This window comes from Marmota monax, unplaced genomic scaffold (assembly GCF_021218885.2).
Source record: "Marmota monax isolate L192 unplaced genomic scaffold, Marmota_monax_Labrador192_F-V1.1 WCK01_AAM20220418_F8-fsc00008, whole genome shotgun sequence".
NCBI classification, from domain to species: domain Eukaryota; kingdom Metazoa; phylum Chordata; class Mammalia; order Rodentia; family Sciuridae; genus Marmota; species Marmota monax.
Window position 1 is genome coordinate 7,977,123 of NW_026694432.1, and position 15,288 is coordinate 7,992,410.

Consider the following 15,288-nt stretch of genomic DNA (forward strand, 5'->3'; position numbering starts at 1 on the left):
GTGGTTGATTGAGTTCAATCCCTGATACCAAAAAAAAAAAAAAAATTATACTATGGTATCATAGCCAAACTCAGTAATCCTCATAGGCTTATTCTTTTGTCCACTGCTTCCAATGAGACTTTGAGAAGAAAATGGAAGCTGGGTGTAGTGGCACATGCCTGCAATTCTAGTGATTCAGGAGGCTGAGAGAGGAGGATCACAAATTTGATCAGCAACTTAGAAGACCACAACGGTGGGGGTCTGGAGATATAGCTCAGTGGTACAGTGCCTCTAGGTTCAACCCTCAGTACCCCCAAAAAAGGAGTGTGTGGGATGAATAGTCTTTCTTATCTCTTGTGATGCAGTGTGATTCTAAAAGAACAGGTTTGTGTCAGAAAGACCTATATTTTAATCCTCAGTATGGCTGTGCCCTTGGGCAAATTACTTAATTTCTTTTGTCTTGTTATTAGCTTGCCTATAAAAATGAAGCTAAAATTCTGTGGTGTACAATGTCATGAGAATCATTTGAGAATACAGATGCAAAATGCGTAGGCTAACACTTTTCATATAATTATTCATGCCTATACCTCCTCTTCTTATTGTTGCCAAGTATTTGATCTCATAGGATGAAAGATTGTAAAGGAAAAAAACATTATTTATATCCTGCCCCCACTTCCTGTCCTCCCAAATCTGTTGCTCTTAAAATAAATCTTCATGAACTGAGTGTGGCAGCGTATACCTGTAATCCCAACTGTTCAGGAGGCTAAGACAGGAGGATCACAAGTTAAAGGCTAGTATGGGCAATACAGCAAGACACTTGCTTAAAAGAGAAATTTTAAAAAGGGCTGGAAATTCAGCTCATGATAGAGGAACACTCCTCTATTCAATCCCCAGTACTGAAGGGAAAAAAAGAAAGGTATGTGTTGATGTTTTCTGGCAAGGTACCTCACTGACATTGTTCAGAAGTCAGACAATCTTTGCGCTATGGAACTCCAAGGGAGTGCCATGGAATGGACTACAAGGTGAATGCAAAGTACAGGTCCTTTCAGGCAGTGGTGGCGCATGTCCATAATCCTGGCTGTTTGGGGGCTTTGAGGCAAAAGGATTACAAGTTTGAGGCCATCCTGGGCAACATAAGAAATATAAAAGGCCTAAGGATAGCTCAGTGTCAAGATTGCTTGCCTAGCAGACACACAGGCCCTGGGTTTGCTCTCTAGCAAATACATGTGTCAGGTCCTTCCCTCAGCTTGTCTAGCTGATCTCTTACCAACTACTGAGATTTTTTTTAAATTATTTTATTGGTTCTTCTTAGATATACATGACAGTAGAATCCATTTTTATCAAATTATACAAGCATGGGATATATTTTCTGATGAGATCTTTGTCTTAGAAGGAAAATTTCTAAATACTAGACAGCGCTGGTTCTTATCCACCAGTTAAAAATTGATCATCGTTTTCTAAGTATGTTCTAAAGGTAAAATAAAAATAGTGAACTGGGGCAGTGGCACCTGCCTGTAATCTCAATGACCCAGGAGTCTGAAGCAGAAGAATCACAAGTTTGAAACCAGTCTCAGCAACTCAGAGAGACCCTGTCTCAAAATAAAAAGTATTGAGGGTGTAGCTCAGTGGTAGAGCACCCCTGGGTTCAGTCCTCTCCCAAAATGCAAATAGTTCTTGCTTTAGTGGAATATTTCCTAAGCATCTTGAAATTATTTTTAGATATACACTTAGAGAAAAAAATTATATAAAAATCAGCATTTAAACTTCTTTAGGGTCAAGTCAGTTACTATTGCCTGCCTTTAAATACCAGTATGTTTTTCAGAAATTTAAGCCTTTCCTTAATATGATTATGGGGATTGACTAATGAGTAGAGATTGGGCATCAGCAGAAGTCTGTGGTACTCAGTCATACCTGCCTTTTCATTTAGTCTAATGATTGCCAGGAAATAAAAAGGTACTGTTAGAGCTGAGAACAATCTATGATGTGCCTTTGGTAGTCTACTAGCCAGTGGTAGCTTGCCCAGGAAGAAATAGACTTCACTGTGGGAAGGAATAATTACTACAGTTGTGACAATAATTCATCCCTGTGAATGACTCATTTTTGTTTGAAAGAATGGACTAAGCAGGTTGTCTTAAATAGGGAGGAAACAAGAAAGGAATAGAAGTGGTTTGAGTGCTCATTATGTACTAGGCAATATCTCATTATCCTCCCAAATCATCACATTTTATAGATAGGAAAAGTACAAGAAAAGAAGTAGTTTCCTCAATATCACATTACCATTAAGTGGTTTTTATATCCTGACCTGCCTGACTTTGAAGCCTGAGAGTGGTTATTTTAAAAGGATTAAAATCAGTGGACATATACTAAGTTGAATGGGTAGGGTATGCTCCCCTACTATCTCTGCATAGGTTATATTATTAGTATGGCTTATCAAATAAGCATTTATCAAAGGAGCCCTCCTCTTGCTATCCCCATTGTATGTGAGGGTGGAATCAGTCATGGCAAGAATGCCCTAGTTCCTAGCATGCTATTGTTTCAGTGGGCCTTTGTGCTACTCTGATCTTCTGATTAAGAGATCTGGATTCTAGTACTGCTTTGGCTATCTATATTACCTAGGTGACTTTAATCATAAAATTCCTTTGAATCTTGGTTTTCTTATCTGAAAAGTTCTTCTTAGACTAGAGGATCTGAGTATGATAGATTTGAATGTTTGTGGCTTGTTTGGGGCATTAATTAAATTCTCTTCCTCCAACAAATTTCTCCCTAAATTTATGGGTTCTTGGGTCATGTTGTCTCTGGTTCATTGTTTATTTTTAAAAATCCATATTGGAAGAATTTTTTAAGTAACCAAAAGTTGATATAACTAAGAGTTTCCGTGAGATTTTTTTCTTAAAACAATCTTTTTTATTAGCTCTCACCTTCATCCTTTCAGAAGTAATCCTAAAAACAGTAACTTAGCAGCTATCCCTAAATGGATGATTTTTTTTTCCTCTATTTAACACCTTCTCATTGAGGGCAATTCTTTCCTCATGGTCCCTGCCCAGTGCCCACTTTGTTGTAGAGTATGAAGTCTTAAATTCTTCTGATGATGTCACATTCTGCAGAGGACACCATTTCTAACTAGAAATGTCCTGACCTGGATTCATTAGCATTTCTTACAGAAGTCTCAGCCTTCTCATTCACTACCTTGGCAGAGGACTATGTTAAAGCACTTCTTTCTCTCCTAAGTTTGCCTTTTAAGAAGCATCCACTATTATTATATGAGGTGGCCCATCTCTCTTAAGACAACAGTGCATTAAATTATACTATATATTGCTTCTGAACGTGTGCCTTTCTCAGTGGGTGAGGAAGAGCATGTCTTTTAAGATTATAACAAGACAGGAAAATGAAACAACTAGAAGGAAGTACTGGTTTGCATAACTTTTTGTGCTTGGTCCTATAAAAAAAATGAAAAGAACAGCATCAAGTTTGATGTTACAAGGTGTTATGACAGTTTGTAGGCTGCCTAACTATAAGTTAGAAGACCTGTGTTCAAGTGTTAGATTCATCATAGGGACCTTGTAAAGTTCAACCACCTCTCTGGGTTCAGTTTCTTTCACTTGTAAAATGGAGAGAAATTATACCCTTTCTACCTATCTCACAGAGCAGATTGTCCTAACACCTGGTAAACTGGGTACATTTCCCTTTCTTTTAAAAGACTGGACAGGGATCAGAACAGTGTCAGAAATAAGGTCAGCTCATTGCCTTCTCTTAACATACTCTTAAAACTCTCATTATTTGAGAATTACAATATTGTCAATATTACTTTATAGGTGTTTCTAATGATTGGTATGCAACACTTGATATGCTAAAAGAAAGCTGTCGAATTGCCAGCAGTGTTAATTGGTCAGATGTAGACCTTTCCCAGTTCCAAGGTGAGTACTGGTTCTTTCTTATATATACATGGTTGTTTTGTCTGGAAGCTTATGTTTCCTTGTAGAAACATCTCATGTAAAGGCACTTCTTTTGCAGATAGTAGTATGCTTAAAAAGAACACTTTGTAAAATTCATAATAAAATATTTGGCCAATTGATGTGGCAGAGGGTCATGGATGGGTTCTGAAAGAAGTTTGACTATATTTAAAAGAATTGTGCTTTGAGTAATCTCTTATTCCTCATTGCATGGGTAAATTTAAAATGAGTCATTGGAAATTTAAGGGCTAAGAAAAATAGTACCTTGCTGTTTTCATCCGAGCATTTGCAGAACTCTGCTAACTGTCTTTCAAATGCTTTCCTCGTAGGTCTGATGGAGAGTATGAGACAGGCAGATCTGAAGAACTGGTCTTTAGATCAGGTTCAGTTTGCTGATCTCTGTTCTTCTCTTAATCAGTTCTTTACACAAACTGGCCTTATCCACTCACAGAGTAATGTTCAGCAAAATGTTTGTCATGGTGCCATGCATCCAGCAAAACCTTCCCAACACATTGGAACAGGTATGGGCTTAGGAATCTTCTTGATTTTATCTCTCATTTGTATGAAATTCACTCTTAGGCAACTTGTTATGTTGCTAACAAATTCCAAGTTTACTTGGAGAGTAGACATAATGTCAGGTTTTCATTGTTCAGGCTCTAAAATGGGACCATAGAAAAAATGAGAAATGATAAAAATTTCTCTGTGAAAATAAAAGTAATAAAAATATGACAGAACTTCAAAAATAGTTTAGAATGTTTAATGTAGATTTCTATTTATTCCTATAACCCTCTGTTAATTCCCATCCCCTCTGCCTTTAAAGTCAGAATTTCAAAGCCATTAAAAGATATTAATCTCCAATAAAAAATCAGTTTTGTCTTTGGGTTGTGGCTTAGACTCTGAGGATGTGTAAAAAGAGAGCTAAGATTTTGTAGGACAGAGTCTGGAAAATGTTAATGTATGATTGACCATATTACTCTTAGTAGCATGGCTTCCCCAACCTGGTGCATGCTTTAGAAAGTGCATTAGCCATGTCAGGTTAGCCTTTCTGAGCTTCAGAAAGGCTCATCTGTAGAAAAGGAATAGTAGCTTTTTATCTTTTTCTCCTTGCGGGCTTAGTGGAAGATTAGATAAAGTAATGAGTATAAAAACACTTGTGAATTGATGAGGTGTGTGACACCAGCAATAGATAAAACTTGCTTCTGAGCTTACAGAGAATAAGTGGCAGCGCCAGAATTAGTGCCAGTGTACACCACCCAGCCTAGAAGGCTGTTCAAAAAGCCAGTACCATCTTCTACAGAGCTTTAGCATCAGAAAAGAGTGATTTTTCTTCCTTCTCCCTTCTCACCCTACCTGTTAAGTTTTAGGTCATAATTTTGTTAAGATCTTAATGCTTTATTTGTTTGATTTATGGTAAATGTCTTTTTTTTTTCTACTATTTAATCTGATTAGGAAACTTGTACATAGACTCTAGGCAAAATCTCCCTCCTTCAGTGATGCCACCCCCTGGTTATCCTCATATCCCACAGGCACTCAGCACTCCAGGAACAACGATGGCAGGTAAGTGTATGTATGTGTTTGTTGCAGTTGGTGCTCAGTGTTTACTCTTGAAAAGCTCAGCAGAAAGTCAAGTGTTTGTTTTCTCTCATATGTTGACATTTACAGAGGAAAAAAAAAAAGGTATGTGGTCTCATATAAATAGAAAGGAGACCTATAGAACCAAAGGACCAGAGAAAGGGAGAAGGAGAGGTCTAGGGTATGAAACTGTATTGTTACATTGTGTGCATGTATGAATTTGCAACAATAAATCCTATTATGTATAATATATTACACCAATAAAAATAAATGTAAAATTCTTTAAAAAGCTTAAGCTGTCCCAACAATCAATGATGCTGCTTCAGAAAGGAGTAAATTCTTTGTTGGGGGCCTGGGGACAGAGTAGCTGTGAGAGGATAGGACACTGGCAGGTTATTGGGCTTTAGGGAACCTACTTTGATTAGCTCCTGTAGATTCTGCTCCATTCATTCCAGTGGAGTTCCCTCCGCTAGGGATACTTCTTACAGAGGAGGTAAGTTGAGGACTTCCTAGTTGATAAGCTTTTTTCCTCCTCCTAGGTTCCTAAATATAGGGAAAGTTATATTTAGCTAGGGGACTGAAGCACATTGTTAGAGCTGGAAGGATCCTTAAGGATCACCTAGATGAGGAAATAGGGGCTCAGAAGAAAAGAGAACTTCCCCAGGCCACCCAGTTTGATAGATGGCCAAACCAAGACTCACGGCCTTATTTCTGATTCAGAGTCCATTGTTATTCTCATATACCACACCACCCTTTACTTAAACTATATGCGGGAAAGAAAAGGTAATGTGGAGGATGGAGATTGGCTTAAAACTGTGTGCCAGACAGTAGTGAAGAAGGAGTGAGACCAAGTGACACGTGCTTTGATGAAGGGGAAAGATGTTATATTTTGTTAGCACTCACCTAGTAATTTGTAGGTGGCGTGATAACGTTAGTTCACACTATGGAGCCAGACTGCCAGGGTTTGAATCCTGGTCCTTTACCACTTAATAGCTATGAGATGTTGATCAAGCTTCTGAACCCTCCTACTTTAGCTTCCCTGTCAGTAAAAGGGTACTAATAACACTACCTAGCTCTGTGGGTCATTACGAGGCGTAAAGTAGGGTAATTTGGAAATCACATAAATTAGTCCCTGAGGTATGGTAAAGACTTTTATAAGTTTTTGTTAAATAAAAAGCATGCAGGCATTTATTTTTGCTATACCATGATCTACTGAAAGCTTCAGCATTTTATATAATTTTACATTAAAAGTTCTAGGAGACTAGTAAAAATTTTGTCATCTCAGTACTAACAAAGATCCAGTAAAAAAATTCCAAACAAAAAAGATATGCTTAATCACTAATAAAAGAATGAATTCTATGAGTAAATTTCAATCTCTACTTTAAAAAACAATGAAACTGATTTAGAAGGGGTCTGTCAAGATACAGAGACACGGGCAGAATGCATTGAAATTGGGAAGATCAGACAGAGGCTAGAGTGATCCAAGAAGAATGCAGGTAGAGCAGGAATTGTGGAGTTAATTCTTTCTCCATGGTTTATTGTAGTTCACTGTTTTCTGTGTTCACTTCAAAAATGAACTTGCTGTAGAAAATTCAGTATGACCCAATCTGACGTCAGCAGTACACTGACATCATTCTCCTCTTTACTATTCTTACGTGAGCCAGTTTGTTGCCCAGATGTATTGGAGCAGAGCCGACTGTTAAAAAAAAAAAAAAAAAACCAAACCTGTTGTGTCTGCACTTTTCTCATGTCTACTTGCTGCAGTCTGGTATAATGAAAAGAGCATGGGTCAGGTGAACTGAGTTCAAATCTTATCTTGGCCCCTTATTGTCAGTGTGACTTTGGTTAACTTGCTCATCCTCTTAAACCTTGTCCTGTTTACCTATAAAATGAAGATCATCATATGAGCTAATTGGATGAAGGTTTATTGTATGTGCTGTTTATCTGGTACATATAAAATGCTCAGGAATGGGTTTTGTATTTCATTCTTCTCTCTCAAGTCACTACTGATACTACTTTCTTCCTTCCAGGCCATCACGGAGCCATGAACCAGCAGCACATGATGCCTTCCCAAGCCTTCCAGATGCGGCGCTCCCTGCCTCCAGATGACATCCAGGATGACTTTGACTGGGATTCAATTGTGTAGGGCTTGTTTCTGCAAGGCATCAGACCCCAGCGTCACCTTTCTGTGCAGTTAAGGGAAAGGTTTTAAGAGAATCCAGTTGAGAAAACAAAGTTGCTAATCACTTCACCAATGTTATCAAAATTTCTTTTGAAGACAATCAAAAAGATTTTAGCTGGATAACTTACTGCTTTTATCTGACCCAAACAAGTACTACATGTTTGTCTCCCTGCCAACTGCCCTATGTAGCTCCTAACTGTTGTGTGATTTGGACAGCTTTTTGCATATTTGTGTCAGTTTGATGTTAACCACAAGTGCCAGACTGATTTTTCAGACAGAGCCTATTTTGCTGCAAGCAGTTTATAGATACATATGTGTAAATATATGTACAAAAATTACTGAAAGACTTCAATTTTTTCTAATTGGATTATTATGTCTTGAAAAGAAAGTTACTGTCAGTTTTTATTCTTGTTAGGCTATTTTCTGCAGGATGCTTTTAATTGATGTAGGGAACTGAAAGGAAATAGATTTTTCCAAAGCTGTTTCCCTTATTTAATCTTTTTCAGAAATGTGGGTAATAATGAATTCTGTCCAATAAGTCAAGGAACCCAGAATTTGATACTCTTCAAACAATCCAGAGGGGCATGTCGTTCCTGAGCAGCATAAAGAACTGACCAAATTTGTTTTGATGCTTGGGAGGTTATAGAGTATATGTTGTACCTTGTCAATGTCTGTTTCCTAAATCTGCATTATGACAGCTCTGAAATTTGTTTCAATGGCTAGAAGCTGGGCATTGCTTGGCTCTAAACAAATTAATGCCTCCACATTCACTTATGTATTTATTATTCAGAAGTGTTATTTTAATATTTATTACTACCTTCTGTGAATGCTCAGCTTCTATTGGGATTCACTAAGGAGAAATGTGGTGTTTGAAAAGCACAGAATTATTTTTCATGATAAAAGAGTTTACAGACAAGACAATCAGAGGGATATTGTGTCATTCTCTTTATCATCAATCCTTTTACCAGGTGAGTGTATTTCTCTGTCTTAGCATTCCTGCTGATTGAGACTTAATAGCTAAATAGGATTTTTCTAGAAGTTGAATCAAAGAACATTTGGGCAACAGAACAATAGGACAGGATTCATGAAGCAGGTTTTCCTACTTCCTTCTTTCTGTTTAGGTAGCACTGGAAGGAGGATGGAGCTACACATAGACTATTCGCCTCAGTGCAGTCACTAAGTGGACTTTTTGTTTTCGTTGTCCTGTGTGTGCATGACATTGGGTGGCTTTCTTTGAAATGAAGCCTACCTTGTATAGGAGTCTTTATTAGTTTTTTTGTATTGTTTCATGTCGTCTCACAGTTACTTTGCATGGATTGGTTGTCTTAGTTTTATAATGAAATAGAAGAAATGAGATTTTTTTTCCCTAATGAATAGGTTTTGAATTGATTCTTTAGAGAAAAAAAAAAAGTTTTTTCATTTTAATGGGAATATAGGTTCCATCAAATCAAGGAGGAATGACTGCTCACTGGTTGCTTTTTTAGCACCTCTGATCTCTATCAGCCATATGCTAAATCACTTTAATTAGCCTTAGTGATTCTTTGGTTGAGTGATCTCTACTTGAACTAAACATACTTTTTTTGTTGTTGTTTCTGTGTGTGTATGTATGTGTGCATGTGTGTGTGTGTGCGCGCGTGGTTTTTGTTGTTGTTTTTTTTTAATGGAGTGTGGCCTTGAATGAGTCACTGGGAAGCCAGCTGTGGTAAGGGCTGGTGACATTGGGGAGGAAGAAAGAGCTTTATGTTTCTTTGTCACTTGGACTTTGCTTGGCATGAAAAAGGAAGCTCAGTTCCAGCCCCTTGGATTAGTGAAAATCAGAGGATGCTGGAAAGGCAGCCAGCAGGCCCCTCTTAGAAAGATCAAGGCAAGATGAGTTGGCAGCCTGCAGAGTAAAAGCTTCAAAACAGGGGGAGTGATTTTCAGAAGTCTGCTCAAGTCATTGTTTCCTAGTCGCCAAAATAGCTGTTCTGAAACTGTCTGAATTGCTTGGGTAGAAATGTGCACTTTAAACAGTTTGGGCATTGGAATGCAGTCTCTTAAACTGAATGATTTGGATAGAAACACCAACAATGATTTTACAAATTTTGTGACACTAATTTCTCATTTGGTAATCATTTACTGATTTGCAGTGGTCAATATTTTTGTGAGTATTTAAGTTTACCAACAATGGCCTTGGAGGCAAAGTCTTCATCCATACCTATCCCACTCTCTTGTGGTCCAGGTGGCCCAGAAACCCAGGACTGGCATCTGGGCCATGACCAGACAGGGCTATCTGGTGAGTCAAAGAGAATCTCTCTACTGGTCATTTCTGTTGGTAGTTGCTAATGCAAAAAAGCAAGTTCTGTCTTGGGCTTAGACTGACTAAAGACTTTGGGGAAAAAGAATAATAAATGCATGTAATCAAACGGGGCATTCTGTCCAGGAAAATAATCCGACTGGCATTTGTGGCAGTTTTTGAAATGTAAATGTATTCATGTGTGTTCTTGTAAATATGTGTCTCTCAAATGTCCTTTGAAGTGGGAGGGAAACAATCTGGGGATAATTTCAAATGGAATAGAGTATTTTGATATTGTTCATTCAGAGGGTGATGTGTACATATCTATATTGTATATATGTGATGAAAATGCATTGGCTTTTTGTGCAAACACAAACCTGCTCTCTGTACTGCTGTTGGACAGTCAGTGTTTTAATGTTTCTACAGTTTTGCTATTGCACGATTTCATATTCTGCCTCTATGATGAACGGCACCCATTCTTTGTAACTGTTTAGTGCTGTAAAGAAATATTCCAAGTGTCATTAGGATTGTTGCTGCCAGACTGATATGCATGAATGGCACTTAAAATAAATATATTACGTTAACTCTTAAAACACTGATTGGTCCATGTCATTTGCTGCAGCTGAGGGAGTAAAATTGGAGCTAGTTCAGATGTAGACAGGACCCAGAGCCGTTGGGGTATTTGAGATTGTGTTCCAGTGCACTACTGTGTCCACAGTGCTTGCTGCCATTTATTGAGCATCTCACTAGTTCTGTGAATTTGAGGAAGTATTTAATCTCTCTGAACCTCACTTTCTTTATTTATAGTGCCTGTAAAATGAGGATAATATCACCTGCTGGCATTGGAGTGGAATTACATTGAACAACACATCTAAACATGTAGAATAGCACCCAGAGCATAAAACTTGGTGGTGCTCAGTATGTGCCAGGTGCCATGATCTTCAGATAGAGGTAGAGTGACTTATCTTGATTCTTTAATTGGCAAGTGACAGAACTGATATTTGACTCCAAACATGTTTTTTTATAGGATCCTCTCATTCCAAGAGAATTGCCCTATCCCTATTCCACTTGGCTGCCAGTCTTTCCCCAGCACTGCTTTCTCAGAGAGCTACTCCTAAAAGGCAAAAGTGGAGATTATAATTTGCCAAGCAAATATTCTGTGACAGCACTTCCCACAGGCAGCCCAGAGATGAGAAAGTCACAGTTCTGGTTTTAGGAGGTATAGACTTGCCCAAGACAGGTAGCAAATGCCAGTCCTGGGAAACTGGTCAAGGAGGCTTCTCTGAAAGTTTTCCTTGGCAAAAACAAGAGTCTGGTGGTGAGGGATTAGGTCATGGTGAAGAGGGTGGGTGGGATAGGGTCTAGGAAAACCTTTTGTGAGTATTGGCTATTCCTATTGAATCTTCAAATTTTCCAAGTTCAGAGAAAGTAATTTTCATTGGCACTATTGCTGTGAACTCCAATTGGGAGCTAGATTAGTGTGGGGATTGTGGGCTGAGGTGGGAGGGGTGTCAGGCTGCTAGTAAAGCACCAAACATAGTCTTCTATGAAAATGGTAGGGTTCTGACTTCACTGACGTGGAAGTCTCAGAGAGGCCAAGCAACAGGCAGGCCAGTTCTGGGGAAGTTGGAATGGAGCCAGGAATATCTCACATGGGGCGGGCGTTCCAACCAATCCCATGATCTACCTATGGCCCCTGGCTTCTTCTAATTTAACTTATACAACACTGCCAGAAACATCAATTTATTGCAGTGTTACAGAAGAGAAAACAGGCTCAGAAAGGTTAACTTGCCTAAATTCTCACAGCTAGTAGCAAATCTGGGATAATTCAGCCTGGGTCATACTCCAGAACTCATTTCCTTTTACTTCCACTGCTGTCCAAAAAGAGAAATTAGCCTGGTGCAGTGGCACATGCCTGTAATTCTAGCAGTTCAGAAGGCTGAGACAGGAGGATCGCAAGTTGAAGGCCAGGCTTAGTGAGGCAACTTAATGAGGCAAGTTCAGGCAACTTAGGCTCTAAGCAATTTAGCAAGATCCTATCTCAAAAAATAAGATCTGGGGATGTGGTACAGTGGTAAAGCATCCCTGGGTTATATCTCCAGTATCAAAAAAAAGATTAGAAAAAAAGAATTATTTAATTATTTTGAGGCAGGAATAGGGGCTATTCACCCACTGTGTGTGTGTGTCCCTGAGAAAGTGGGGCTGTGCTTTCCTCCCATCACAGGTTAAGTTGTGATCAATAGCAGTGCCTTTGAAGGGCACAGTTAGATCTCGTTGCCTTGTTAATTCAAGTGCATCTTCCTAGTTCATCATCAAATGAAATAGGAAGCAAGATCATTAAGCTCCATATTAAATTCTCAAGGCTTCAACATTTAGCTTTGTGCAAAGGGCTTCTGGATAAATTGTCTTATTTGGTCTACAAAATAACTTGACATGTACTGTTACTGCCCCATTTTACAGAAGAAGAAACAGCTTCAGAGAGATAAGGCACAATGTAGATACATCATGAATGCATTCCACTGAAGGAATGCAAATTTTAAATAGTGTTATAATGGAATATTCATGTGCCTCTGAGTGAGACACAAGACTCACATCTGAGACTGTGACTGGTTTCTGCTTGTGTGTACTTCTCCACATGAGCATGATTTCATTGGCTAAAGATATACACATTTTAGGCAACATGGACTTTGGGTGTAAGCCTGCTGCTTCATCTGGCACTTATGGACAGATTATGGCCAAGACCTAGAAAAACTGGCCATGTTGGGCTTACTAAGATGGATTTCCACAATACCTGTACCTTCCTAGGGGATCCCCCACCCCCGAGCAGAGCCTCACTAAGTTTCCCAGGCAGGCCTTGAACTTCAGTCCTTCTGCCTCAGCCTCCTGAATTGCTGTGATAACAGGCTTGTGCCACCACACCCGCTCCTAGGGGGTTTTTAAGAGTGATTCTGAACTTTCCTTCCTGCACATTCCCCTCCGTATAAGGGAGTAACAACATGTGTAAAGCATAAACTCAGTAATTGGCTGCACACAAAACCAGAATTCAAGCAACAGTGACCCCAGATGTACAGCATAGACAGCTATCGTTTATTAAGTGCATCTTAACTTGGTATCACTTATCCCAAGCATTTGATTCAAATTGCATTTACCATATTTACTCTGAGAAACAGCTGTGTGGCTGATAGCTGTTATTACTAATCTCAATGAAGAATCTCTGCTACTTACTTACCCAGGATCATCCAGCTGGTAAGTGGTAGATAATGATGATAATAGCAGTAGAGCTAGGAATTCAAACCTAGGCCTTGCAGCTCCAGCGTCAGCATTCTTCACTAGCACACTGCTGTCCCTGCTCCTTGGTGTTGTTCCCTGAGCCACCGACCATAGACGGAGGGCCTTGGGACAAAGCGGTGGGTGCAGTGAGTACCTGTGGCCACCAGAGGGTGGAGCAGCCAGCTGTGTGCTCTTTCCCTTCGGGATGGTTTCCTCTACCCATGGGGCTGTGCTCCATTTCTCTGCAACCCCCAGAGCTCAGAGCTTTTGAAGGTTTACTAGGTGCCAGCCCTCAGAATTCGTGCCCCTCTTTTCCTGCATTGGAGGCCTCCTAGCTGGAGAAAGCCAGTGATTCCTTCTAGTCCTCAGAGCCAAACGATGATGGGGCCCATTCCCCAGCTGCCTCTGCTCCTAGACCTCCTGATGCTTACTGCATCTCCACTTCGAGCTTTGGGTTGGGGGAGGTCGCCCTACTATCATCCCCAAACTCTTTTCTCCTGAGGCTGTACTCCTCTTCTGGGACCAGGACTGACAAGTGTTTGGGCAGGTGTGTTTTGGGCCATCCACACACCTTGTCCTCCCCAGCCCTGCCTCTGAGCCTGAGTGGGCCTTGGTGTCTTCACAAACACACACACACACACACACACACACACACACACTGGCTCCTTTGACTGTCACAAATATTATGATTATTGCCACCATTTGCCAGGCCCCTGCCCGGTACTTGCCAGCCATTAACTGAGTTAGCACTCCCAACTGCCTGGTGATGTTGGTGTCATTATCTGCCTTTTTACTGCTGGGCATTGCCACTTGAAGAGGTGAAGTGCTTTGCCCAAAGGTCGCTGCCAGTGAAAATGAGAGGAGAGAACCCAGATCCGCCTTACTCTGGTCTACTCTTTCTATTGAGGCAGATTGCCTCTTCCCCAACACTTCCCAGTTGTCCTTGACCTCTCTTATGTCACCCCACCCATCCCACCCTACCTCAGAGACACTGAGCTGACGTCACTCACCCTGTAATGCCTCTCATACTGCAGCTCTCAAAAGGTCATAGGGGCAACTTCCAGTCCCAGACAAGGGCAATAAAGATGTTAGGAGGACACTTCCCACCTTTCCCATCCTGAGCAATGTTCATAGGCAGAGGCAGGAACAGTCCTTTGGCTCTGTGAAAGTATGTATGTGTATAAGTTTGTGAGTGAATGACATGTGTGCTCATGTAGTTGTATGATTGTGTCTGACTGGGTACGTGGTTGTGCAGCCTGTGTGATTGTGCCTGGGACTTGGTCTCGGTGTTCAGAAGCTGCAGACAGGAGACAGCTCCTCACTTAAATTTGGTGGCTTGTTAGCCTCTTCCTCCTCTTCCAAGGTCCCATATCTGGGGAGATCTTGCCTGGGATCAACCTGGCTTCTCAGATGCTGGCAGAGTGAGGTAATGTGTGTTGATAGTCTTTCTGTTCTCATCACATTTCTATCTTGTCCCTGTCACTACTCCTCCTACCTACATGCCTTTGAGCTGGGTCCTCTGGCAGCCCCTACTTTGCCCATCCCTGGTTTCCTTGACGACCAGAAGCTGGTCAGACGTGTTACTCAGCATCCGGGCCAGCTAGTTCCCTGCAGGTCCTAAGGCAGTGGGGGAAAAATGTGAACTTTGAAGTCAGAAGGACCTAGAATTCTATGTGGGCAAAACACTGCCCGCCCGCCCTCATTCAGACAGTGGGTGCCATACCTCAAGGTGTCATGGAGAAGGCAAGTGGAGAGCAGCCTGCCAGGTGCAGGCATGCAGGAGGTCCCAAGGAACTGTCTTCTCTTTATCTGCTGCCATGTTGCAAGACCAGCTGATACTCCTGCCCCGGCAGCCTTCCACCTACCCCTTCCCTTCTTGTCAGAGTCCTCTCAATGCCACTGCCACTGTGGTCTTTCTAAATCACAGCTCTGGCATGATCTGATCTTGCCTCCTATGGCTTCCCACTGTCACCAGGTTAGGGGCAAATGCTGGTGGTGTCTTCGTCTTTTCTTTTTTTCTTTTCGGGGTACTGGGATTGAACTCAGGGCTGCTCTATCAC

General features: G+C 40.7%; 1 protein-coding gene across 6 annotated transcripts in view; it reads left to right on the forward strand.

Annotated features, from left to right (window-relative positions):
- Foxj3 (forkhead box J3) overlaps window positions 1-10,551 on the forward strand; it is a 112,631-nt gene extending 102,080 nt beyond the window's left edge. For all 6 annotated transcript variants that reach the window (XM_046468890.2, XM_058570835.1, XM_046468892.2 and 3 more), the window contains 4 exons: window positions 3,792-3,893; window positions 4,259-4,450; window positions 5,379-5,486; window positions 7,532-10,551. In XM_046468890.2, the coding sequence (XP_046324846.1) occupies window positions 3,792-3,893; window positions 4,259-4,450; window positions 5,379-5,486; window positions 7,532-7,647 (518 nt within the window). In that variant the 3' untranslated portion in view covers window positions 7,648-10,551. The remainder of the gene's footprint in view (window positions 1-3,791; window positions 3,894-4,258; window positions 4,451-5,378; window positions 5,487-7,531) is intronic.
- Window positions 10,552-15,288: the final 4,737 nt, after the last annotated feature.